The following is a 24,978-nucleotide window of genomic DNA, read 5'->3' as shown; positions in this document are numbered from 1 at the left end:
TAAAGGCCTTGATTTGTCAATTCTTCCAATAGGTCCGTGGTTATGTTCTCGGAGATTGTGTTTGGCGCTGTAAAGTCACAAAACCGCAAATGTTAAATAAAGATAAGACGTGGTTGGGTTTATCTTATCGAGGAGGGTTGATATCGGTAAGAATGAAGTTGTGTAGTTTCTTCTATCCTAAAAGTGTATCCTAAAAACCAAAAGCCGTTCGCCGTTGGAGAAGATCTTGTATTACCCGCTGCTATTAAAATGGTTGAAGTACTACATGGAAGTGAATATGGCAATGATATTTGAAAAATTCCTTCGTCAAACGACAATGTCTCGAATAGACTTTCTGATATCAACAACGACAAATGAGTGCAGCTTATTACAATAATTAAAAAAAGCCCAAAGTTTTCAATTTAGTTGGACAAAACAACAGATATTACTAAATTGGCCCAATTGTTAGTATATGTCAGGTACATTTATAAAGAAAGCGTGGAGGAAGAATTGTTATTTTGTCGTCCTATGAAAGACTAAAGGGAAATACATTCATTGAAAAGTTGACGAATTTTCAAAAACTGAAAGTTTAGAATGGAATTAAATAAAAAAAACCAGTTTTTTCAACTGAAGGTAAGGAGCAACATTAAAACTTAAAACGAAGAGAAATTATTACGTATATGAAGGGGATGCCCCTTCCTCAACACCTTGCTCTTTACGCCAAAGTTTTTTTTAGTACTTTTAAAAAAGCTTCTTATAGTTCTAATTACACGACCCTTGTTTTAAGAACGACTCAGGAGTCGTTCTTATAGAATTGGGACAGAATTCAAACTTTGGCGTAAAGAGCGAGGTGTTGAGGAGGGGGCAATTCGATGCTCTAAACGCTCTTTAAGCAAATTCTCTATGTCGTAAAAGAAAACGGTAATAAGCTAGATAATATCAACAATCAATTAGGAAGCCTTACGGCAAGGGTCGATAATCTGGAAAAAGACCATTCACTACTTGAAAATAACATGAATAATACTGAACTATCGAAAATGAAACGTCTTGCCTCAAATTGCAAATAAATACATGTACTGATGAAATAATGAAGTTAGGAAGAAAAAATGAAGATTGTATGGGTCAGATTGTGAGAATGGAAGCCACTAAATTAGAAAATAATGTTATCATATGGAATGCTGTGTGTGAGGACAATGATAACGCTAAAATTTTATTCATAGAGGATTAGAGTTTTAGTTCGCCGTGGATTAGAAATGCCGGATGTAAATTTCATGATCACAAAGTACGATAGAAATCGTAAATTTTTTAAGGTGACACTGAGTAAAAAAATGATAAGTTAGCTATGACAAAAAATGCTAGTACGCTTAAGGGTAAGACATTCCACGGAAACAATTCGAACTTGTTCATTAGTGACAATGTTCCAGCCAAAATTCGTGAAAAAAGTAAGCTGTTATTGGTGAAATGTGATCAATTAAGAAAAGTTCACGGATATGATGCATGGATATCCAAGGGCATTCAGGCATATTTGTTTTTGAAAAGACCAGACGGTTCAACTACAAAATACTCATTTAGTGATTATACATCAGAGATCAACACATTTTCCAGAGTCTTAGAAGCACATCAAAGTTTACAAGTGGATGATTCTGTGGCATAAAATTATTACGTATGATAGTTGGAGCGCTCTGTTGTTATTATTTAACTCATATAAGTCTGTAATGTTTAATCTTGTTTTACTTAGCCAGTTTATTTGTATTTAGTGTTTATAGGCCTTCTTCTATATTCTTAATTATTTTTCTTTATTTACTTATATTTTGTTTGACTATTTAGACACGCACAGAGGTCTTTGCTATTAGCAGTATTGAAAGAAATCAACCTGGAATGAAGACATTTTTCTTTTCTTTTCTAAGTTGTTCATATTTGTGTTACCTTTTTTTCTTTTGTTTGTTTGGTGGATTGGTGGGGCGTGGTATTTTTGTCCTTGATGTGGTGGTAATATTTAATAATGGACAGAGGAAATGGCAGAATTCCATCATCAAGGTTAAATGAATTTGAGCGAGATTCTCTTTTGTTTTTTTCAGTTTTCCAAAATACTGTAGCTAATGATAATGAAGATAATTGCAATATATTAGATATTCCAAAAAAACAATATTTATTTTTGAATAATTTGGCAAAAAATAATGTTTATACAAGGAGGATATCCTTTTGGAATTGTCGGGTTCAGTCATATCGTTGTTTAGGAGTTTTTCTTGGTCCATCCTTATTTTTTCGTAATCACATTGATTATTTAAGGGTTAAACTTGCTCAAAAAAATATTGGGTTGATGTACCATGTGGAAAATATTTTTCCATTTTCCATACTAAAAATGATTTACCACTCTTTAATTGCTTTGTATTTGAATTACTGCTCAATTGTTTATCTTAATAACTTTTGGACGCATTTAAAACAGTTACAGGTACTACAAAATAGGGCAGTAAGAAAACTTGGAAATTTTTTATCTGAATGGTTACACAATTTTTTGTTTTCATTCTGAATCAACTTCTTCCAATTTCTTTTTTGGTAGTTTTTATTTTTAACAATAAATTTCTAATGCTTATCCCCACCCCTTTATGTGTGATAGGTCTAATCGAAGGGTGCAGCCACTGGATGTCGTGACATGATTGAATATTTACAATCATTTATGTTAAGTCGTTTTCTAAACACCGGGTTTTCTAGCATCTCCCTTTATCGTCATGGTTTAGTTTTTTCCCGTATATTTTCTTAAAATAGATGACGGTTACAGGGGTTTGTCGTAGATTTTACTTACTGCAGCTTAGCAAAGTGATTTTAAAACTTATGAATAAAAAACAAAACAAAAATTCTTGGGTATGGATAAACGCTAACCGCTGCTCTCCAATATCTTATCAATAAATATTCTGTTTTGATGTCACTTATAATCGCACTTGAACTTACCTATCGCAGCTGCCGTTTTGGATGTAGGCAGGTTGGTACAGTCCCCAATACCAAAGATGTTTGAAAATCGCGTATGTTGAAGTGTGAATTTATCCACATCTACATATCCACTTTCTGCACAAAGATCTGTGGAATTCTTTACTGCATCAGGTGGACCCATTGGCGGTGTTATATGCAACATTGAATACTAAAACAAAATAATAATTTCTTTTATATACTTTAAATTACCTGCTTGAGAGAAAAGATAGGAGAACAAGGAAAAACCAGAAAAAAGAGGAAGAGGAAAGAATAGATAGAAAAGGGAGATGGAGGATGGGAGGAAGGTTAAGATCGTAATCCAACCCAATATCTGCTAATGATAGAAAGAGGATTCTGTCAATCTTTATCATTAGGAAATATAACAGAAGAGGATATTAGATTAGAATTTGACGTATTCAAAAGAGTGCAAGTAAGTGGCCTAGTTGTAGTTTTTGTTGTTCCGTATCTAATATAGCCTCTTTTTTTAGGGGGGGGGGGGCTAAATTATCTTCATCATAGAATGTATAAAAAATAGTTTTATTGTAAACTAATATACCAGCAGATTGCATGGGTATATAAATGACACATGTTTAATTCCTTGTACTGATGTGATTTCGATAAGGCACAAGCTTCCTTTTCTGTCCGTGTTCCCAATAGGGAAATCCTGCCTGCGCCATCTCACAGCGGAATCTCAATCGATATTATGCTTATATAAGCATGAAATAAATGGTGCTGATATACACTAATATAACAGCAGATTGAATGGAAGGCCAAACATGACAAACGTTTAATTCCTTGTATTGATGGTTTCAATAAGGCGCAAGCTCCCTTCTCCGCCCCTAGTTCCAGTAGGGAAACGGCGCCTGCACCAGGGGGGGGGGGAGAATTTCAAAGGGAAACGGGTCCAAGGGCCTCACTTTGATCCCTCGATCATACAAAAAATCTTTCAGCTAACCTGCATAGTCTTAAGGTTAACACAACAACGTTACGGTTCGTTCAGGTGAAATTTTCCTTTTACCGTTCTATATTTTCTGTTTTCAATATTCATTAGATTTACAATACCGGATTTGAAATACTGATTCTAAAATAAAATACAGCAATTCAGTTTATCTTTATAAATTCAGAGAGAAAAAAGGAACCAGAAAAACTGGTTCTAGGGGGCTGATATTCGTTAATGACGCTTGGTTATGCTGTATTTTTGTCCCATCAGAATGACTGATAGCCCCAATGATTATTCCCTTCTATGCCCAGACAAAGTTAAGGAGCTAGCTTTGTAGTCTCATCTTCTTTACTCACAGTCAAAATGAACACAATTGCGTTGACTTAGTAAACATTAATTTTTCCCGGCCTCATCATTAGTATGGATGGCTGTGGAAACTTGGGAAAGGTCTCATTTCGTCGTACATTAAAAGTTCTATCACCGTTTTTAATGGTCTAAACTAATCAGGGAGCAACCTTCCCCCTTACTTCCCCATGTGCCACCAAATTCCTTCATGGTGTTCAATCAAATTTACAAATAGGTATTTCAATCAAAAGAGTCAAAATGACCGAAAGCAAAACCTCTCGGGGGACATGATAAGTGCCTCCCCGGAGGCAAATACCTCAAATTACGCTAATGGATAAAACAGATGATTCACAAATAGTAGTCTTCACATTGTTCTTAGTCAACACAATAGCGGTGAATTGTAAAGAGTGATGCTTCTCCGGCTTGTAATCATTTCTTTCCCTACTTTACCATATACAGCCGACGGTAGTAGGACCTTAGGAGACAAAAACTTGACAAAACGCAACAGCAAGCGCCTTCAATTCGAATTTCACCACACTTCCTTCGGTTCCCATTCAACCCCAGAGTAGAGCAAGTAGTATTCTTTTTGGCAAAAAAGTCTTTTTTCCTTTCCCCATGCAATGATATTGAAATTTCTAGTATTATTTCTCAGCTTCCGAGTAGCCATTCGGTTGATGGTTTTGATTTGAACAACAACATCCTTAAAATAGTTGGTCAGTTTGCCTCTAGCTCTATATCACATATAACTAACATTTCCCTTTTTTCTGGCGTTTTTTCTGATTTATTTATTTAAAGTTGCTAATGTACTTTTGCATAAAAAGGGTGATTCCTCTCTAATTTCAAATTATCGACCTATTTCTCTTCTTCCGTCGCCTCTAAAAGTTGTTGAAAAGTAGTGTATCGTAGACTCTCTTCATTTGTATTTAGTACTAATACGATTGCAAAAAACTCTTATAACTAGTCATCCTCATCAGTATGGTTTTCGTCCCTCTTTCTCTACTTCGCATGCACTTCCAGATACCACTTCCAGAGTTTGCGCAAAACTGGACAAGAAGTTGTGTTATGAGTCTATTTCTTGACTTTTCAAAGGCATTTAATATGGTCGATCATTCCGTTCTTCTGTCTAAACAATCTTTATTTGAAGTGGATGGAAACCCACTAGAATAGTTAAGGTCTAACATCTCACGGAGATCTTAGTAAGTTTCGGTTAATGGCACTTCTTCTTCCACTTTGCCTATATTGAAATGTGTCCTACAGGGTGCTGTGCTTGGATAAATTTTGTTTCTTAGGTTTGAAAGAGAGTAATTGAAACTTAAAACGAACCAAAATTATTGCTTTGTCGACTACGCAAGATATATCTAAAGAAAATAGCTCAACTAAACTAACTCGTGATATTTCATAATAGTTGCATAATTCTAAGAACTAACACTTTACTGAAAACACAAAACAGGCCCCAAAAATCAGGATGTTTTCGTCAGAGCAAAAAAAATTCCAAATCTAGACTGCAGTAAATGAAAGGCAGAAAATGAAGGAGCGTAAGAAAATAAAACGAGTCAGTTTATTTGGCTGAACAACAAAAAAATAAAAAAAAAAAAACATATCAGTAGTTCCCATGTAAAAAGTTATTTTCCTTCTTGTCCAAGTTGGGGGACTGTAATTCTTCACTTCGATTTTCGACAATGGTGGTTCCAATGGTTTACTTTTCGTTCCAATCCATCAGCATTTTTTTAGGGTTTTAAAACTTTCAAAATCCTCAAAAAATATTCTTAATAAACTTTACTTTTAAGTTTAACCTATGTTAAAGTTACCATTCCTGAATAACATTTAAATCATAAAATTTTCTCACTAGACATTTTTTTCATAACGCATTTCTAAACTTATGGGTAATATGGGCTGTATGCTCAAAATACCTATGGTGAAATTTGGATCCAGTGCCTTATGGGATGGAGGGTGACAGACGCAGCATTCATCAGCCCTCCGACCGATTTCCGTCTTAACAAGGGCACTAGAGCTTTTAAGTTACGCTCAATTAAATTCTCTTACAAGGTTCTACTACCGTCGGCTGTACATGGTAAGGTTTGGAAAGAAATATTAACACATGGAGATACACTAAGGACAGTTCACTCTTTACTAGGTAGCAGCTATTGCTGCAACCATGAAATCAGACAAGCAACACCTTGATGGAATTACAGTCATACGAGGATTTTAAATCTTACGGTTCAAGGGTCCAAAGTGAGACCCTTGGGTTGGTTCACTCCAATTTTCCAGCCACTATTTGCTTTCTATGCCTTACAGCATGCATTATTGAACTGAATATAAGTGAAAGAAGGTATTTAAGCTCACTACTGGCTATGGATGATCAGGTATCAATTAGAAAGTCAAGTAATATTTTGACTGATCATTTGCCGTACCTCTTCTTGTTCAAACATTTTCGTCTCACGGGATTCTTCAGATTACCTTTCGGCGCTTCACTTTACAAGGTGATGTCTAATGACTGCAGTATATCCATGATCTGTCAAAAAATTTTCTCTCTGTTTCTCTTGGTAGAGCCAAATAGACTGACAGCTATATTAATCTTCTTTAGATCTTTTCTAAGGATATTTGCATTTTGTTGATTTGCCTTGCAGTCAAACACAAAATGTTGCCAAGTTTCTTCTGTAGTGTGACACAGCCGACACCTAGATGAAGGAGTTAGACCCATTTTCAATAGCACACTTCGTGTGAAAACTGCATCACATTTAATTTTCTGATTCAAGGAGCAATCTTGTCTTTCGCGAATAGAGGCTGAAACGACTTTAATATTTTTGTAGGTCTTCATCTCATACAGTCTCTAAATATGGCGGGTCTGCTCTGAGTCTGAGGAATGATCTTTGGTGCACTTTCAGCAAGAGAGCTTGATAATTACCACTGATTCCTTTATGTCAACATCAGACTTCTTTACACTTTAATTTTCTGCCAAACGACGAGCCAAAAATGAAATCAAAATGCGTCCATTTTTGGTTCAAAAATAAACGAAAAAAAAAATAACGCACAAGAAATACATCTTAAAAAGAAGGTGGACTGATTTATCATTAAAGAGGATGAAAATACATTACTTTATTTTGCATTTAAGGGACGAATTATTGTCTTTGGAATAATACAATATAATGAGGGCTTTCTAAAGGCATTCAATATAAGGTCCCGAATTTTCCTATATATGAACTACGCAACTGTTCAAAATCTCATAAATGCCATGATTTTAACAATGTTGAATTTTATCTTTTTCCTTTATTTACAGAGTAGGAGATTATGATTCCAGAAGGGAAATAAGCCAGAACATTGAACTTTCCAATTTGTTGCTTAAAATATTAGTATGCCCTTTCATGAAAGACAATGTGAGACACAATATACCCGTATTTTCAAATTATTGGTAACTTTTTCGCCCCCCGAATGCCCGTTAAGCATAAGTGGAACTGGGCGACATTGTCTAATTAGAATGCGTAAATGATTCGGCTCTGATGAACACACACTAATAGCTCTGTCTACAAGTGAAATCATAACTAAATTTTCAATTTAAGGGTGGGATATGAACCATAGCGATTTAGTATTAAAATTTATTTTTGATTTTATCTGCTATGGTAGTGACCGTTTGCCACTTTATTAAAATAAACCAACGAAAAATAGTAATATTTACAATAATATTTACCGAGTGACATAAAAGACAACTTACCTTAAAAGTTTTAGTTTCTTCTGGTTTGTTCAACAGTCTGAACACGGCTTCTCTAGAATCAGGTTTAACTTCCACTAGTTCATGCATAAGGTTTACATTGATTTTCCTTTCTTCCACTATTTTCCATAAAGCGTCAGCGTACTTTTTCACACCAAACAGAGCCCCGAGCGAAGTATTGAAATAAATATCTGCTTTGTCCCTTACACCATGCTAAAAAAGGGAGGCGTTACTAATTATTTGTGCCGACTCAATGTAGACACTTAAAAAAAGAGTGTCCCACTAAGGAAAATGTGAAGACATTTGACAATTAATGAAGTCTTCCCGAAAAGCTTTGTAACAGATGCATGTGCTTCAGCAAAACTGAGTTAGAAATCCACTTCGGTAACGAAATAGGGTCTTAACTAGCATTATTTTTGTATTACAAGGCATATACACCTTCAATCAGTACTTTCACTAGGCAGTTTCTTACAAACAAGAGATGGCAAATTAGTGAAAATTGCACTGACGTTTAAATAGGGCGAAGATAAATACTAAATATGCAGGAATATCTGAAGTGAAAGTAATATTTGAAAGCAAATTGACATTAAAATTCTACCAAAAATATTCCACATTTGCATTAGAAAATTTTTAAATAATGACTGAAGAAAAGCTGATTACCCTATATAGTGCTTAACTTTTCAAATCCATGAAATCATTAAGTATCTGATCAAATTAAAAACGAAAAAAAAAAAAAAATCCCGAGGCGAGTTAAAGGGCAGCCATGGGGAGGCTCATTGGATGACCACCCTCTCGATTTCCTATTCAAATATATTTGTATTAGGAAAATTGAAATAATTATTGAAGGAAAGCGTAATACACTATATCGTACTTTTATTTTAAAGTTTTCCAAATCATTATGTATTTGATCTTTATTTCAAACCTTGAAAATTAGTAGAAACTAGACTAAAGCTGTTAATAAAATCTACTATTCCATCATCTTATAAACGACAAAAAACCGAACCGGTGACATCCCCCGGGAGCACAACGGGAGGGCTATCCCACAATTTCCTATTAAAAATGTTTTTATATTTGCAGCAGGAAACTTGGAGTAATAACTGAATGAAAGCATACTACAATAAATCCAATTGACTTTTCAAGTTCTTAGAATCATTAGGTATCCAATCATTAATTCAAACCTATTTACCGTAGCAACTAGACTGAAGTTGTTAATTAAATCCACTATTTGATCACCATAAAAATTACAAAAACAATCTCGAGGCTTGTTAGAGGGCACGATGGGGAGGGCGATGGGATAGCTATCCCCATGATAGAATAAAACCATGTATATATTTAATATTGAAAAAATAAAATTTTTTCAATATTCAAAATTATGTTACCTCATTCTGACAGAGTTTTACCTTTGCCAAGCCTCGTGAGCAAGTGTTTGCAAGGAAACAGTTCATGATTGAAACACGAAATGAAAACACGAGGAAAGATAAGTAAGAAAAAGACAAAATCAAAATGAAGATGAATTTCAGCCAAGTTAGATATATAAAAAAACGATACAAAACAGATATTTCGGTAAAACTTCCGCTAACCCAACCACAGTGCAAAAAAAAGGGAATATAGCCAGAAAATCACATTCCGTTTTGACTTAGACTTTTCATATCCATTTTTCTCCGTTTTTCGTCTTTTATTGTACGTCATGTGCAGCAAGTTTTGTCTAAGAACGTATTTATAGAGTGAATTTAAGTGAATTTAATTATGCGGAGAATAGATTTAACACTTTAGCATAAAATTTGCCTATTTTAGTTGATTTTACTGCATTGTTTTGAAAATTAGTACATTTTAACACATAGTTAGTCATATAAGCTTTCTAAGAGTTTTCCAGCACTCAATGACCAGGAGAGTTTATTTTTGCTAACTTTCGATTGGAATTATTATTTCTACAGGACTTCTTTAAAAATATATAAAGTTTTGGATCCATCCCAAGCTCCAAAAAAAAAAAAAAAAAAAGACTTTGGTTTCAAATGGCACATATAAGAGTGGCTGAAAATGTGTCCATTGCAGGACAGCGTGATTGTTTAGAAACGAAACACAATTCCTTTGAAGAGCGCAACTACCTCCTTAAAAATTGCTACCTCCTTAGGAAGGATACTTGAATTTGACACACACACTCCTTCCTCCACCAGTTTGAACGGTGTACACACGTTCGACGACCGATTTATATATACTTTTTTCTTACCCAGGGCACTAGGCACAAAACAGGTAAAATTGTAGCCCAAGCACGAGGGAGTCTTATTCCTCTCCCCCTCCCCCTCCAATAATAATATTTTTAGGATTTAATACGTAATCCGTAAATATTTGTCATACAAGTCGCACATTTTTATCTACACCCAAATGTCCGAACCCCCTCAAAAACAAAAATCGACCTATAGGCACTGCTATGTCGGGGTCAGGCGACTTTATACTACAATAAGTTGCTACTAGGCACGTGTAGTGGCACGTGAATATAATAGTCCCTCCCTCTTACAGAAAGTTCAAATAGGGAAATTTTGACTCATATTAAAAAATTGTCAACCTTTCTCATATATTCATCAGCAATGTACATGATCTTTTGCGGGGCTCCAGCACATTTGACAGGAGTATTGGGGAAAGTAAAAATAGCGTTTCCTTCTTTGAAGTCTTTCAGAGATTGAAACGTTTTATCAACATATTTTGTTGAATAATTCGATCCAACTCCTGGTGTTTCAAATGCTTCCGGCAAGCCCTTTATCTGAAAATAAATAGGATTCAATAATTTGACGGTAAAATAAAAAAAAAAGAGGAAAAGAAAAACAACAGAAGAACAAAAAGGCCAAGGAAAGAAACGAAGACAGAACAAATAACTGACTTAGCGGCATATATTATTACTTAGTAATATTATGTGAAAAAAATAAATTGTAAAAGACAGAGTATAGAAAAATAGGAGAAAAATAAAAAGCACTTCAATAAAACGTGTCAAAATCACACTAGTGCAATCATGATCAGATATAATCACATCAGCTATGAATTTTATAGTTCTTCTCGGTATGCTGCTTTTTCAGTGGCACACAGGGTTCACATAAGAAACTTAGCACAGTAGTGTATTCTGTATAGCCTTTTTATATGATGTCGTGAAAGGTATCCAGAAGAGAGCTAGAGCTAAGAGATGAGGGTTTAAGGTTGCATTATAAGGCCACGCAAGAGAGTAGCGGTTAAAATTATTCTGGATAGCAATAACCAATCCATAAGATGCCCGAGGAAGGGAACATATGGGTGAATTAGAGATGAGCGAGTGTCCTTCAAGATGGATGGAATAATGAGGCCCAGCTACATGAGTAATTTGCAAAGCTTAATCAGAACATTGTCAATATTGAAAGGGGTTATTTTTGGTACCGTTGAAAAGAACGAGTCCAGTCTTTGATTCGTTAAATAAGAGTCTAATTGCATTGTAGGACTCTAGATGTGATTCATATTGCCACTGAAATATTGATATCGACCGAAATATATATATATATATATATATATATATATATATATATATATATATATATATATATATATATATATATATATATATATATATATATATATATATATATATATATATATATATATATATATATATATATATATATATATATATATATATATATATATATATATATATATATATATATATATATATATATATATATTTTTTTTTTGGGAGGGGGTATAATATTTGCCAAGACTCCTATTTCTTAGCTGTTTAGTTTTATTTTTGTGTTTTTGATTCTTTCTCCTCCTAGTATCCAATATTATCTGTCGCCAGTTAGGAATTTACGGTGGAGGAAGGCTACTAGGCCCCGTGTCCCCCTGGACAAGAAAATTTATATATATATATATATATATATATATATATATATATATATATATATATATATATATATATATATATATATATATATATATATATATATATATATATATATATATATATATATATATATATATATATATATATATATATATATATATATATATATATATATATATATATATATATATATATATATATATATGTATATACAGTTAAGGTCGGGAGATATATCTTGGTGGTTGCAGACGAAAATTAATATACTTTTAACTATAACTTCTTGATCTCATGTTTCGCTTACACGTATCATAGCCTCCGGTTAAAGCAGGAGGTTTTATCGGAATGTTTCCCACATCAAATCCTTGAACAAAAAGATATGTTTCAAAGTGTCTCCTATATGCCATCTATTTCAGCCTCTAGGACACACTTTTGAACCTTGTAGTAGTGTCTGTGTCCGACTGAATTTTGATAAATTTCCACTAAATATGTCTCTAATTTTTAAATAGAATCCGGTTCATCTCTCTCTTTCTCAGACTTTGGTAAAAACCTCATTCATTTATTTCAGACTCTAGTACACCACTTGTGTATCTGGTAGTTATGTCTGTGTCTGAAAATTCCTGTTCTTGCATCTCTGACTGTTGAATAGATATTCGAAATGATGGAGTTACTCGAGTACCCTAAAAATATTAGAAACATAACAAAGTAATTCAATATAATATTTTTATTTAAATAATGGCACGTGCAATATTATATGCTATTAATATTATCATAAAAAGTTTGAATGCTCCAAATCCGCTCCAAAAATAATTCAGTCTATTTTATTTTGACTCTTAACGTTCACTAATGCTTTGCTTTTCATTGAATTGTCTTTAATTTCCTTGGTGATATATTATACTAATGCCATTTTTATTTTACTTTCGATTTCATTGTCTATTACAACACTATTTTTACACAGATAACAGTTTCGATACGTAGAGAGGATATGGATTATAATAGTGGTGGAGCAGAAGACCCTTCTTTTTCCCTTTGTTTCTGGTTGACTACTAATATCAGAAAGATGGCGATAGGATCTATCAGCAGGTAGCGTGTTACTAGAAACATATGACAGAAGTTGCCCCTCGTCATTTACTATTAGTTTCAGGCTTGCATTCTTTTTGAGCTCCGAGCGCTATCATCTCTGGAAATGTTAATATCGCATATCCACAATCATAAGTGTTGATTATTTTTTTTTTTTTGATACTCCAAAGGAATCTAATCTCTCACTGTCATAACAATGCACACATGCATTTCCAATAGTGTTCCACTAGTACTTGCTTCATTGTTCAAATGTTTTTCTTTGTCAACATTCAATGCTAAGACACCCATATCGTGAACACATACTTTCTTGAAGTATTTCATCTTCACTTTAAAATAATAATAAAATTTTACTGTCCATCCTTCCTATGTACAAACAATACTGTTCGAAAAAATATGATAGACTAAGTACTGTCAATGACCAACCACAGAGTACCACGGAGGGCAACAGAATAAAAGAATCATGTTAACCAATGATTACAACGATGATGAATTTGTGTATGCCCTATTTCTTTTATATGAACCTTCTCTGTCATTTCTTAAAAACGTGCAGATTTCCTGTAGTGGACCTCTGCATTTCTTGATCTTTTATTTTTCACTTCGTGATCCCTTTCTAGTATATAGTACCTTCTTTTCAAAGACCTTGGTTGTGCTTTCGAGTTTTCTTGGGTTGGTAAGGGTATCCTTTCTTCCCATAGTTTCTTACTTGACCAGTCTAAAACTGAGTTTCTCTCTATTCTAGTCATTCTCATTTCATTCAATATTTTAGTCCTCATATCTCCTACATTCTCCTCATGATTTTTATTGTCCACGTGTTCTAAATTGGCTAAATTAGACTCATCAGATTGTTTTTCTTCGAGAAGTTTTTTTTTACTTCGAGACGTTTTTGTTTCTTGGTTACGTTTTTTTTTTTAGTTTGATACTTTTTTTTTTACTTCCGAGACTTTTTTTCTTCGAAACGTATTTTTTTTAACTTCGAGACGATTTTTCTTCAATACGTTGTTATTTCAACTTCAAGACGTTATTCTTTCATCTTGACGCGTTTTTTTTAACTTTGAGACGCTTTTTTTTTACTTCGAGACGTTTTTTTCCTTCGTGACGTTAAAAAATTGTCTAAAATGTAGGAGTCTGCATCCCCTCAGATTTCACTCTCTTTGGAAATTTTAATAATTATTGTCGAGACACTCCTCCAAAAACAGATTGTCTAAAATGTGTACGACTCTATTAGTTTCAACTTTATGCATACTCGAATACTAAGTAATCCTTTTCAAAAGGTATTGGCTAGAAGTCTGAAATTTAAATAATTAATGTCATGACACCCCTCCAAAGAAAAGATTGTCTAAATGTGTACGACTTTATTAGTTTCAACTTTATGCATATTCCAATATTAAGTAATCCTTTTCAAAAGATATAGGCTAGAAGTTATGAAATTAAAATAGTTATTGTCATGATATCCCTCCAAAAAAAGGATTGCTTCAGATGTAAGAGGGAACAGCCCCTAAGATTTCATTCTCTTAGGAAATTAACATCATAATTATAAAGACATTCCTCCAAAAAAAGACTATCCTAAGTGTATAAGAACTTATTAGTTACAACTTTATGTATGCTCTAATTCTATGTAATTACTTTCAAAGGTATTGGCTAGGAGTCCGAAATTTAAATAATTATTCTCAAGACATCTCTCCAAAAAAAGATTGTCTAGAATGTATACGACTTTATTAATTTCAACTTTATGTATACTTCAATACTATGCAATCCTTTTCAAAAGGTATTGGCTAGAAGTCAGAAATTAAAATAATTATTGAAATGACAACCCTACAAAAAAAGACTGCCTAAAATGTAAGAGCCTGCATCCCCTCAGATTTTATCCTCTTCGGAAATTTGATAAATTATTGTCAAGACACCCCCCCCCCAAAAAAAATTGTCTAAAATATATACGACTTTATTAGTTACAATTTAAGGCAAGCTCAATTACTATCTACTTCCTTCACTACGGTATTGGCTAGGAGTCTGAAATTTAAATAATTATTGCCATGACATCCCCCAAAGAAAAAGATTGCCTAAAATGTAGGAGTGTGCATCCCCTCAGATTTCATTCTTTTTGGAAATTTAAATAATTACTGTCAAAACATTATTCCAAAAAAAAAACTGTCTAAAATGTACACGACTTTATTAGTTTCAACTTTATGCTATCTCCAATACTATGAAATCCTTTTCAAAAGGTATTGGCTAGGAGTCTGAAATTTAAATAATGATTGTCATGACATCCCTCCAAAAAAAGATTGCCAAAACTGTAAGAGTCTGCATCCTCTCAGATTTCACTCTCTTCGAAAATATAAATAATTATTGTCAAGACATTCCTAAAAAAAACATTGTCTAAAATATATACGACTTTATTAGTTTCAACTTTATGCATACTCAAATACTATGTAATCCTTTTCCAAAGGTATTGGCTAGGAGTCTGAAATTTAAATAATTATTGTCATGACATCCGCCCCCAAAAAAAGATTGCCTAAAATGTAGAAGTGTGCATCCCCTGAGATTTCATTTTCTTAGAAAATTTAAATAATTATTGTCAAGACATCCCTCTAAAAAAAGTCTAAAATGTACACGGCTTTATTATTTTCAACTTTCTGCATACTCTAATGCTATGTAATTCTATTCAAAAGATATTGGCTAGGACTCTGAAATTTAAATAATTATTGTCAAGATATCCCTCCAAAAATAAGATTGCCTAAAATGTAAGAGTCTGCATCACCTCAGATTTCACTCTCTTGGGGAATTTAAATAATTTCTGTCAAGAGATTCCTCCTAAAAAAAGATTGTCTAAAATGTACATGACTTTATTAGTTTCAACTTTATGCATACTCCAATACTATTTAATCCTTTTCAAAGGTATTGGCTAGGAGTCTGAAATTTTAATAAAGAGGGGGGTAAAAAGTGGGGGGGGGCATTGAGGCCCTTGGAGGTTGGGTCATTGATGACTAAGGGCTGTCGTATCATTGCCTAAAATGTATACGATTTATTTGTTCTACTTTATGCATACTCTAATACTAAATTTGCATAAATTCAATGGGTTTGGTCGGATGTATTAATAGGATACTACTGATTTCATTTAATTGTTAATTCATAAGGGGATTTGTGAGGGTTTCTGTCAATGTATTTCTAAGAACAATTTATTAGCATCGACTTGTTAGTTCAGTTGACTAGAACGTCATTCCTCCATCCTTAGGAGTCCCCAGTTCAAATCTTACACAATTCAAATATTTTTGAAATCATTGGAAAAGGCTTAGCGAACATCTTGGATTTTTCTGGATTTCTATATTAATACAATACATTTAAAATCCCACTTTATGTCTACTTAATGCAGGAGTCCTATAAAAATGTAAATCTATTTTATCCGACCCAAATATAAAATTTATTCATATTACTATCAATGGCAAAAGGCCAAAGAAATCGATTGTGTTTGCGCATCTAAGTCATTGCACTAATCAAGGTTAGAGAGTACGGTGACATTCAGGATTGTCTGGGCGTGATACAGTTCATTGGGTCTTAAAAGTACATGGCCTTCATAGAGCTCATCGGCCTTCAAAAATACCTGGCCTTGATAGAGGTCACAGATTCTCAAGTGCCTGGCCTTCATACAGCAAATTGGCCTTCAAAAGTACCTTGGAAAGACGCCAAGGAACAAAAATGCCACAAAATAGAACATAACAATGTACTTACATACATGACAAAAAGGAAAATAGGTAGAAAATTTTGATCAATTGACCAATTGTTTCATTGGCCTTCAAAAGTACCTTGGAAAGACGCCAAGAAACATAAATGCCCCAAAATAGAACCTAACAATCTATTTAAATACATGATAAAAAGAAAAATAGCTAGAAAATTCTGATCTATTGACCAATTGTTTCACGGCCCAGCAATTCAAGTTGTCAAGCGAATATTTCCAGCATAATAGAAGTCATAAAAGAATAAAAATTTCTACAAAAAAGAAGGTTTCGAATATGCACTAAAAAGCCAAAAATTCGCTATATTTTTGAAGATATATATTCGATGTACAATCAATATGAAACAAATAGAACACCGTGTATCAGGCGAGATCCTAATATCATAAAGGGAAAAAAAAAATCGAGATCCAGGAGCTTTGAGATTTGTAGATATGCTGGCCTAAAAAGTAACAAACACTTATAAATAGGCAAAGTATACGCATGTGAAAAAGTAAACAGGAAAAATTACATCACTACAGTCTAATCGAGTAAACTGATGGGAAACGACCTACTGATGAGTCAAAATTCTTGTAGCGAGAAAAACATAAAAAGGTAAAAGGTAAATAAATAGAAAAAAATTAAAAGGTTATACAATTCATTTATTAGGTTCAGATTATTCTGATGCTTTAAATAAATCTTTCGCGTAATGTGGGTACTTGGCTTAAAGTGCCAAGGTTATTAAAATAGAACTTTTTTGGCCCCAGACCTACCTTATGTCTATTTATATCTGAAATTCGCCAGTATCTAAGATTCTTCTTTAGGTACTTTCAAAGTTAGAAGTTTTTAGAGCAGTACCACATTTGAGAACGTTTTCCGTAAAAATTTGAGCATCAACACTCAAGAAGTCTGATCTGTGTGACCTGAAAAAACCTGTTTGTCTTTCGCATTGGGTATAATTAGCTTAGTCTCAGTGAGAAAAACTACGATGCATGTATATTTTAATTATATATTTAATATATAGAGGCCGTTAAGTTAGGTATTTAACATAATGCGTTCTGGGCGGCCTGTTCCCATAATTTTCTTCTGTAATTGCCTTAATTTTGTTAATGAAATATTATATTCTATCATATTTTGGTATATTTCATTTTACCAAAAATGACACTTCGTCAAAATCCTGGGGCGGGGAGGGGGGAGGCAAAGCTGGAGCAAGTTTTCCCAAATCAAGTGAAAATGACTGTGAAAACTGAAAAATGACATATATTACCACAAAGGCAAAGATATAATAAATAAAACTGACCTATTTCTCTGTATACTTGAATTACGCAGACTTATCTTGGTTTTGACAAGATTTTTTGCGGAAACTAAATTTCAGCTGGGGGGGGGGGCGAACTTGGATCTGGATGGGGCAGTAGCCCCCCCCCCTTCCCGATAGAAAATTACGCCCCAGCTAACGTTCCATGAAATAGAAGCAAACTAGCACACAATTTAGTAGCAATATAATAGTACTCACTCTGTTGTACTCTAGCTTTATGCCAAGTGCTACGACTAGATATTCGTATTGAACATTTTCACCATTGCTAAGGCTGACAGTATTTTCCTTTGGCTTGAAAGAGGCAACACTGTCCTTAATCCAAACTGCTTTTTTAGGCAAAACTTCAGACATTGGTTTAGAAGAATCTTCAACAGATTTCATTCCTCCTCCAACTAAGGTCCACATTGGTTGATAGTAATGGGTCTGAAATAAAATTTACAATGAAGAATTATAAATAAATAAAACAAGAACTAGAGGAAGTTTCTAGAATATTATTGATTCTCTTAGTATTAAATTACTGTAAATTGAGCTTATGGAAATACCTCCAGTATCTCTATTTACAGCAAGGTCTCTGCTTATGTATTTTTCAATTTCAATTGCATACCTAGTAAATTATGGTAAACGGTTTACTGTCGAAATTAAAATCACCTCAACGACAGGAATTATAATCATACATCAAACTCATCATCCATTAACATTTCTCCCACTCTTGATATTACTAACAATTTATAGAAAAAGTATAACTTTTCCATATGAAAATCTAGCATTCAAAATGTTCCGGAGTTTTGATATGTTTTGTAATGCATTTTGGTATAAGGACACGTTTTATCTTAACATTTCAAATTATACCAATGAGGCACTAGAAATAATCATAAATAATTATGAAAAAAAGATGATCTTTTGGAAAATATTGTGTGTTTTACCATCACTTCCTTTGACTTGGCATACTAAGTCTTCCCTGGACTTCCTTGACTCGCGGGTGATTTGGGAATCTATGTTTTCTGTATGATATCAAGTAAAATAAAAACCACTTTGCAAGTTAAATTAGAGACCGATCTTAAAGCGTAAAACTAACCAAAATTCTTCTATATATGAGGGTGACTGACGCCCCCCTACGCCCACTCTCTTTACGCTACTATAGCTTTGCAAAAAACATTTAAAAATTAAAATAATGTAACCGTTTAGTAGTTACAAGTGTTTATTTGCCAATGATCTTTAAAGTCATTTGGACTGAAAATGTTATTGATGAAAGAAAAAACTGAATAAGCCCTTTTAGTCTCAAAGTATTGTGACAAAAAAGATGAAGGACTCCTTATCATTATTTTTACGTTACAGCTTCCATTCATGAATTATCGACATAAAAGAGTCAAAATTTAGAGTAAAGTTGGGCGCGAAGGGGCTCAGCCACCATCATTATTTATAGGATAATTTCCCTTCGTTTAAAGTTTTAACGCCTCTTTGCTTTAATTTGAAAAAAAATGTTTCAGGATACAATATCAGTTTGTTTTGAATGTCAAATCCTGGGTAGATCTAAATATTAAGGGGCCAGTCCCCCTTTCACTTAGTTTAATTTTTTCACTATGGTCTAAGAAAGTAAGAGGTAGTTTAGGTTCAATTGCAATGGAGTTTTCAGTCAAATATGGCATTATTATTTATCATTATTTCCAGTGCCACACTGAAAACTTCAAACGCTAAAATAAACTTTTCCAAAATAACAAAATACTCTTTAGAACACGTCAAGACTTACAAAACATTTTGAATGCTAGACTTACATACAGAAAAAAAAAGAAATTTTCTATAAGTTGCTAATATCATCAAGAGCGGGAGAAGTTTTGATGGATACGAGAGAAAAATAGAGACTCCTAATGTATTAACTAATTCAACAGAAAGTTAGCCTACTTTTTAGCTTCTAGTAATTGAGAAGCACAGGATATCATACGAAAAAAATGGATGATAAAAAGTGAAATTTTCCATTAATACGAGAGGTTAACAAAGCGCAAAAATTACTCACTCTAAAAGTGTTAAAAGTCGGAAGAAGATAGATAAATTTCACAAGAGAGTAGAAAAACTAAGGGGACAGGCTATTTATCTCAGTTTGATAAAAAGAAATGTAACATAACGCCTTGTATTGACACTTTAGCCCTGCCTCATGCGTTGGTTTCTGTTGTTTTTTTGTTTGTTTTTTACCCCTAACCACTACGTATAAAAGGGATGATGATAGAAACTTCAGAGCAGAATTATTAGATAGGAAACTGAATTTTTCAATGTCCTTTTTGAGGATCAAAAGTAATAGGAGGGCAACTAGCCAACCCCGGGGCCCTTTTCACTACTCAGTCTCCTCGTAGTCCACAATATCGGAGCCGTATTTTGAGATAGCCGTTTTGTGCTAAGTTGTCGACAGATGTAACAAATATGGCTCCGGGGAATATATGAGCCCCCCACCCAAGGGGTAAAGGCCGTAAATCATGCAAAATGTCAATAGGTCACAGCTAGGTTTTAAAGAGGAAAAAAAATTGATCTTAGATGGCCAATTGGCAAAACAATTTGAGGGTCGTTTCCTGGACCAAGAGGGACACATATTTCTTGGGAAGGGTGGGCGATGGGGGTCCCAGAAATGGTCCAAATGTTTTGTCTCTGATCAGTTTGAAATTTACAACCATAAGTCCTTGGGCAAAGAGGAGCCTAATACCCCAAAAATGGGAGAGGGGGCACTGGCCCCCAAAAATGAGGCGCAAAAAGGGTAAAAGTCCTTGGGTCATGGGGGATTCAATGCACGAAAAAAAATTGTTTTCCCCAGATACTACTACTGCTAACAACTCACTGCAACATCAAGTGACCTGAAGACAACACAGCTCCCCACGGTCTTCTTCCATCCGAATCTATCCAAAGTTTCCCTCTTTACACCCTCCCAAGAAATTTCATTTCCTTTAAATTCTCTCTTACTACCTCTTCCCACCCCATTCGGGGACGACCTGCTTTTCTCCAGACCTTAGATAGATGGTCGAAAAGGACAATCTTTGGCAATCTGTCCTACTTCATCCACAAAACACGTCCCAGTCATCTCAATCTTTCTCTCATCGTAGCCCCAAAAAGCAGGAAAACAAAAGAAAACATTTTCCTAGAGCTTACTGTTTGAAATACGGTCAGTCCAACGGGTACCCAAAACAACCCCTAGACAATTCCTTTGGAAAATAGTGAAAACATCCTCCTTCGTCTTCTGAAGCACCTATGTTTCAGAACCATGCCATGGAGGTTTTTTAGTTGGGGCACGGGCAATCCACATTTTGCAGGAAAATGGCCAAGTTTTTCCGATTAGCAGAAATGTTCAGGAATCATTGCCTGGGCTAAAGGCAACAATTATTTTTTCGGGAGGAATATGCGTGTTAGGGGGCCTCCAAATAGTCCAAAACACTTGATGTCCCAAATTATTTCGAAATTTACGACCGTAAACCCTACAGCCAAGGGGAACTTGATATAAAAACAAGCTTTAGGCATGGCTCCCCCAGAAACGGGGCTAGAAAAGGGCAATTTTTTTATTGGCTCAAAACTTATATCCGCAAGTCCTATCGTTGAGAGGACCACAATTCAAGAAATAAAAGAGAAGAGAAATATTGGTTCCCCTGGAGAAAGGGCCAAAATACTTCTTTCTCTGAACGGCTTGAAACTTACATGCGTGTAAGCTTCTATGCCTAGGGAACCCCCATGCTCAAAACAATGTAGGCTGAGGGCAAGAGCCCCCCACCCCCAATAAAAACTGGCACCAGATTTTTGTTTTTAAGACTGGCTTGAAACTTGTATCTAAAAAAGACAAAAAAATCGCAAAAAAGGAAAAAATATTGGTTCACTGAAAATAGGGTCTTAAAGAGCCAAAAAATAATTGCCTAGGATAAGGGGACACGAATAATTGCCTAGGATAAGGGGACAAATATTTTAGTTTGTAGAGGAATTTGTTTGGAATTACCACAAATAAGAGAAAAATTTACCGTCCCCTAAAGCTTCTAAAGACCAGAACGTCATTTGGACTTTACTGAACAAAAAATACCATAGTTATCTTAATGCATAATGCGATTACTCATTTTAATCTCAGTTTGTTTCGGGTTTCATTTATTCATTCACAGTAATTTCTGCTCGTTTTAAGTCTGAATGAAGTATAAATTTTTTTTTTTTAAACTAAAAGTTAGAAGCAAGCACTGAAACTAAAAACAAATTAAAATTATTTCTTATATGAGGGGGGCTGCCCCTTACTGATCTCTCGCACTTTACAATAAAGTCGTGAAGCTTTTTAAACTGTATTTCATTCAAATTCAACAGTTCTTATGTTTCAGGAGAATTAGGACAAAAAGTCAAACTTTAGCGTAAAGACCGAGGGATGAGGAAGGGGTAGCCCCCCTCACATAAGGAATAATATTTGTTCGTTTTAAGTTTTGATGTTGCTCTTTACTTTCAGTGGAAACAACTTTTTTATATTTAATTTCTGACCATTTTTTAAATCATGCCACGAAGTCCCCCTCTCGGAAGCTCTCCTCCTCAAGGAAAATTCTCCCCGGTGAAAATCCCGCCGTCAAAAATTACCCGAAAATTTCCCTCATATTTCCAAACAAAAAATGTTTATATAAACAATTGGAGCATTGCAAAACTTACAGCCCTTTCCCCAGTTACTGGGGGGAGGAGGGGTCATATCATCCCCAGAAACATGGTTCTATTGGACCTTTCAACTATGCTGAACAGAACAGTGACCTCAAAATTTCGATCGGATGTGTGTTCGGAAAAAGGGGGCACGTAAGATGGGCTAGTTGCCCTCTAATCTTGTTGGTGACTAAAAAGCACATTAGAACTTTTAATTCCCGTTTGAATGAGCTCTCTCCCGATCTTCTAGGACTATTGGTTCGATACGATTATTCCTGAAAAAAAAAGAGCAATAAAAAAAAAATATATGCTGAATCTGGTGGTTATCAAACAATTCGTGGTGTTATCAAGCGACCCGGTTCAATGGTAACCGAAACTCTAGAAAACGGGATTTTGATACCAATAGATACATCAAAAGAATCAAATTTGAATGCTAATTTTAAATATATAAGTTTCATCAAGTTTAGTCCTACCAATCAAAAGTTACGCGCCTGAAAAAATTTGCCTGATTTTCGAAAAAGGAGGAAACACCCCCTAAAAGCTATATAGCCTTAATGAAAATCAGACCATCATATTCAGCGTATCAGAGAACCCTACTGTAGAGGTTTCAAGCTCATATCTACAAAAATGTGGAATTTTGCATTTTTTTGCCAGAAGAAAGATCACGGATGCTTGTTTATTTGTTGTTTTTTTTTTTTTTTTTTTTTTCAGCGGTGTTCGTATCGATCCATAGGTCCTAAAATATCGCGTGTGGGCTCATTGGAAAGGAAATTAGAACTTGTAGTGCCCTTTTTAAGTGACCAAAAAAAAGGAGGGCAACTAGGCCCCCTCCCACGCTCATTTTTCCCAAAGTCACCCGATCAAAATTTTGAGATAGCCATTTTGTTCAGCATGGTCGAAAATATGATAGCTATGTCCTTTAGGATGACTTTATCCCCCGAAGTCCCTGGGAGGAGGGCTGAAAGTTATGAACTTTACCCAATGTTAACATATAGTATTGGTTATTGGGAAATATACAGACGTTTTCAAGGGGGATTTTTTCTGGTAGTGGGGGAGGGGGGTAGGGGGTTATGTGGGAGGATCTTTCCATGAAGTAAGTTTTCATGGGGAAAGGGACATTGCTATGAAGGGGGCGCCAGATTTCCCAGCATTATTTAAAAAAGGATCAGAAATTAAACATAAAAAAAAAAGTTTTTCAACTGAAAGTAAGGAGCAACATCAAAACTTAAAACGAACATAAAATATTACGTATATGATTTGGTTCACCCCCTAGTCAATGCCTCGCTCTTTAAGCCAAAGATTTTTTTAGTACTTTCATAAGAGCTATTTATTCTAAATAACGGCCTTTGTGATTAAGAGGTCATTTTTAACAGAATTGGAACAAAATTCGAACTTTAGCGTAAAGAGCGAGGTATTGACTAGGGGGAAAACCCCCTAATATACGTATTAAAAAATATATGAATATAGAAGTTCGTTACGTAAGTTAATTCGTAAGTTACGTATATTTATTACTAATAAAAACGTTCGTAAATAAAATTAAACAACTTTCGAGAAAGCCATTTAACCAAATAAAAGTAAAATTAATATTCAAATTTTATTTTAATTATTCATGTACGGTGAGCCAAAATCAAACCCTGTATTAATTCAAAAACGTTCAAAAATTAAATTAAAAAAAAGTTTTTTTTAACTGAAAGTAAGGAACGACATTAAAACTTAAAACGAACAGAAATTATTCCGTATATGAAAGGGGCTGTCCCCTCCTCAATGCCCCACTCTTTACGCTAAAGTTTGACTTTCTCACAACTCTATTTTTTTAAACAATAAAAAACTTTAGCGTAAAGAGCGAGGCGTTGAGGAGGGGACCGGAGGGGACAGCCCCTTTCATATACGGAATAATTTCTGTTCGTTGTAAGTTTTAATGTCGTTCCTTACTTTCAGTTAAAAAAACTTGCTTTTTTTTTAAATTTAATTTTCATTAAGATCGCTTGTCTTTCCGGGGTTGCTTTGTCCTTTTTGGAAAATCAGGTGACTTTCTTTAGGCTTGTAGCTTTTGATGGGTAGCATTAAACTTAACGAATTTTACATATTTGGAATCAGCATAAAAAGCCAATTCTTTTGATGGAGTAATTTTTATAAAAATTCCTTTTTTTTAGAGTTCCGGTTATTATTGGGCCGAGTCGTTCATTACTTAGTTTGTTTGCACTGGTAAACTGAAATTTTATTGCTACTAGAATTTTTACTTTTAATTTGTCTGTTTTGGAGTTATAAAAAACATATCTTTTAGCAAAGTTTTCAACTTCTATTTTTTTTAATCTAAATTCAAAACTGCGATTGGAATTTGTCTAACCCTTTTGATTTTGTTTACTAATGATTTATTTAGTTCCTCCAATGAATTATTCGCTCCTCAACACCTCGCTCTTTACGCTGAAGTTTGACTCCTTGTAACAACTCTACTTT

The 24,978-nt window shown here is 34.2% G+C and overlaps 1 protein-coding gene across 2 annotated transcripts in view; it reads right to left on the bottom strand.

Moving 5' to 3' along the window:
- The window catches only part of Sqor (Sulfide quinone oxidoreductase), an 85,012-nt gene that overhangs the window by 19,250 nt on the left and 40,784 nt on the right, over positions 1 to 24,978 (bottom strand). For both annotated transcript variants that reach the window (XM_089088245.1, XM_089088246.1), the window contains 4 exons: positions 18,094 to 18,318; positions 10,501 to 10,695; positions 7,941 to 8,150; positions 2,929 to 3,115 (listed from right to left, as the gene is read on the bottom strand). In XM_089088245.1, coding sequence (XP_088944371.1) covers positions 2,929 to 3,115; positions 7,941 to 8,150; positions 10,501 to 10,695; positions 18,094 to 18,318 — 817 coding nt within the window. The remainder of the gene's footprint in view (positions 1 to 2,928; positions 3,116 to 7,940; positions 8,151 to 10,500; positions 10,696 to 18,093; positions 18,319 to 24,978) is intronic.

Source organism: Artemia sp. Qi Xiang Cuo, chromosome 4, assembly GCF_049724085.1.
Source record: "Artemia sp. Qi Xiang Cuo chromosome 4, ASM4972408v1, whole genome shotgun sequence".
NCBI classification, from domain to species: domain Eukaryota; kingdom Metazoa; phylum Arthropoda; class Branchiopoda; order Anostraca; family Artemiidae; genus Artemia; species Artemia sp. Qi Xiang Cuo.
Note: the sequence above shows the minus strand (reverse complement) of the source record. Positions and strands in the feature narration are given on the sequence as shown.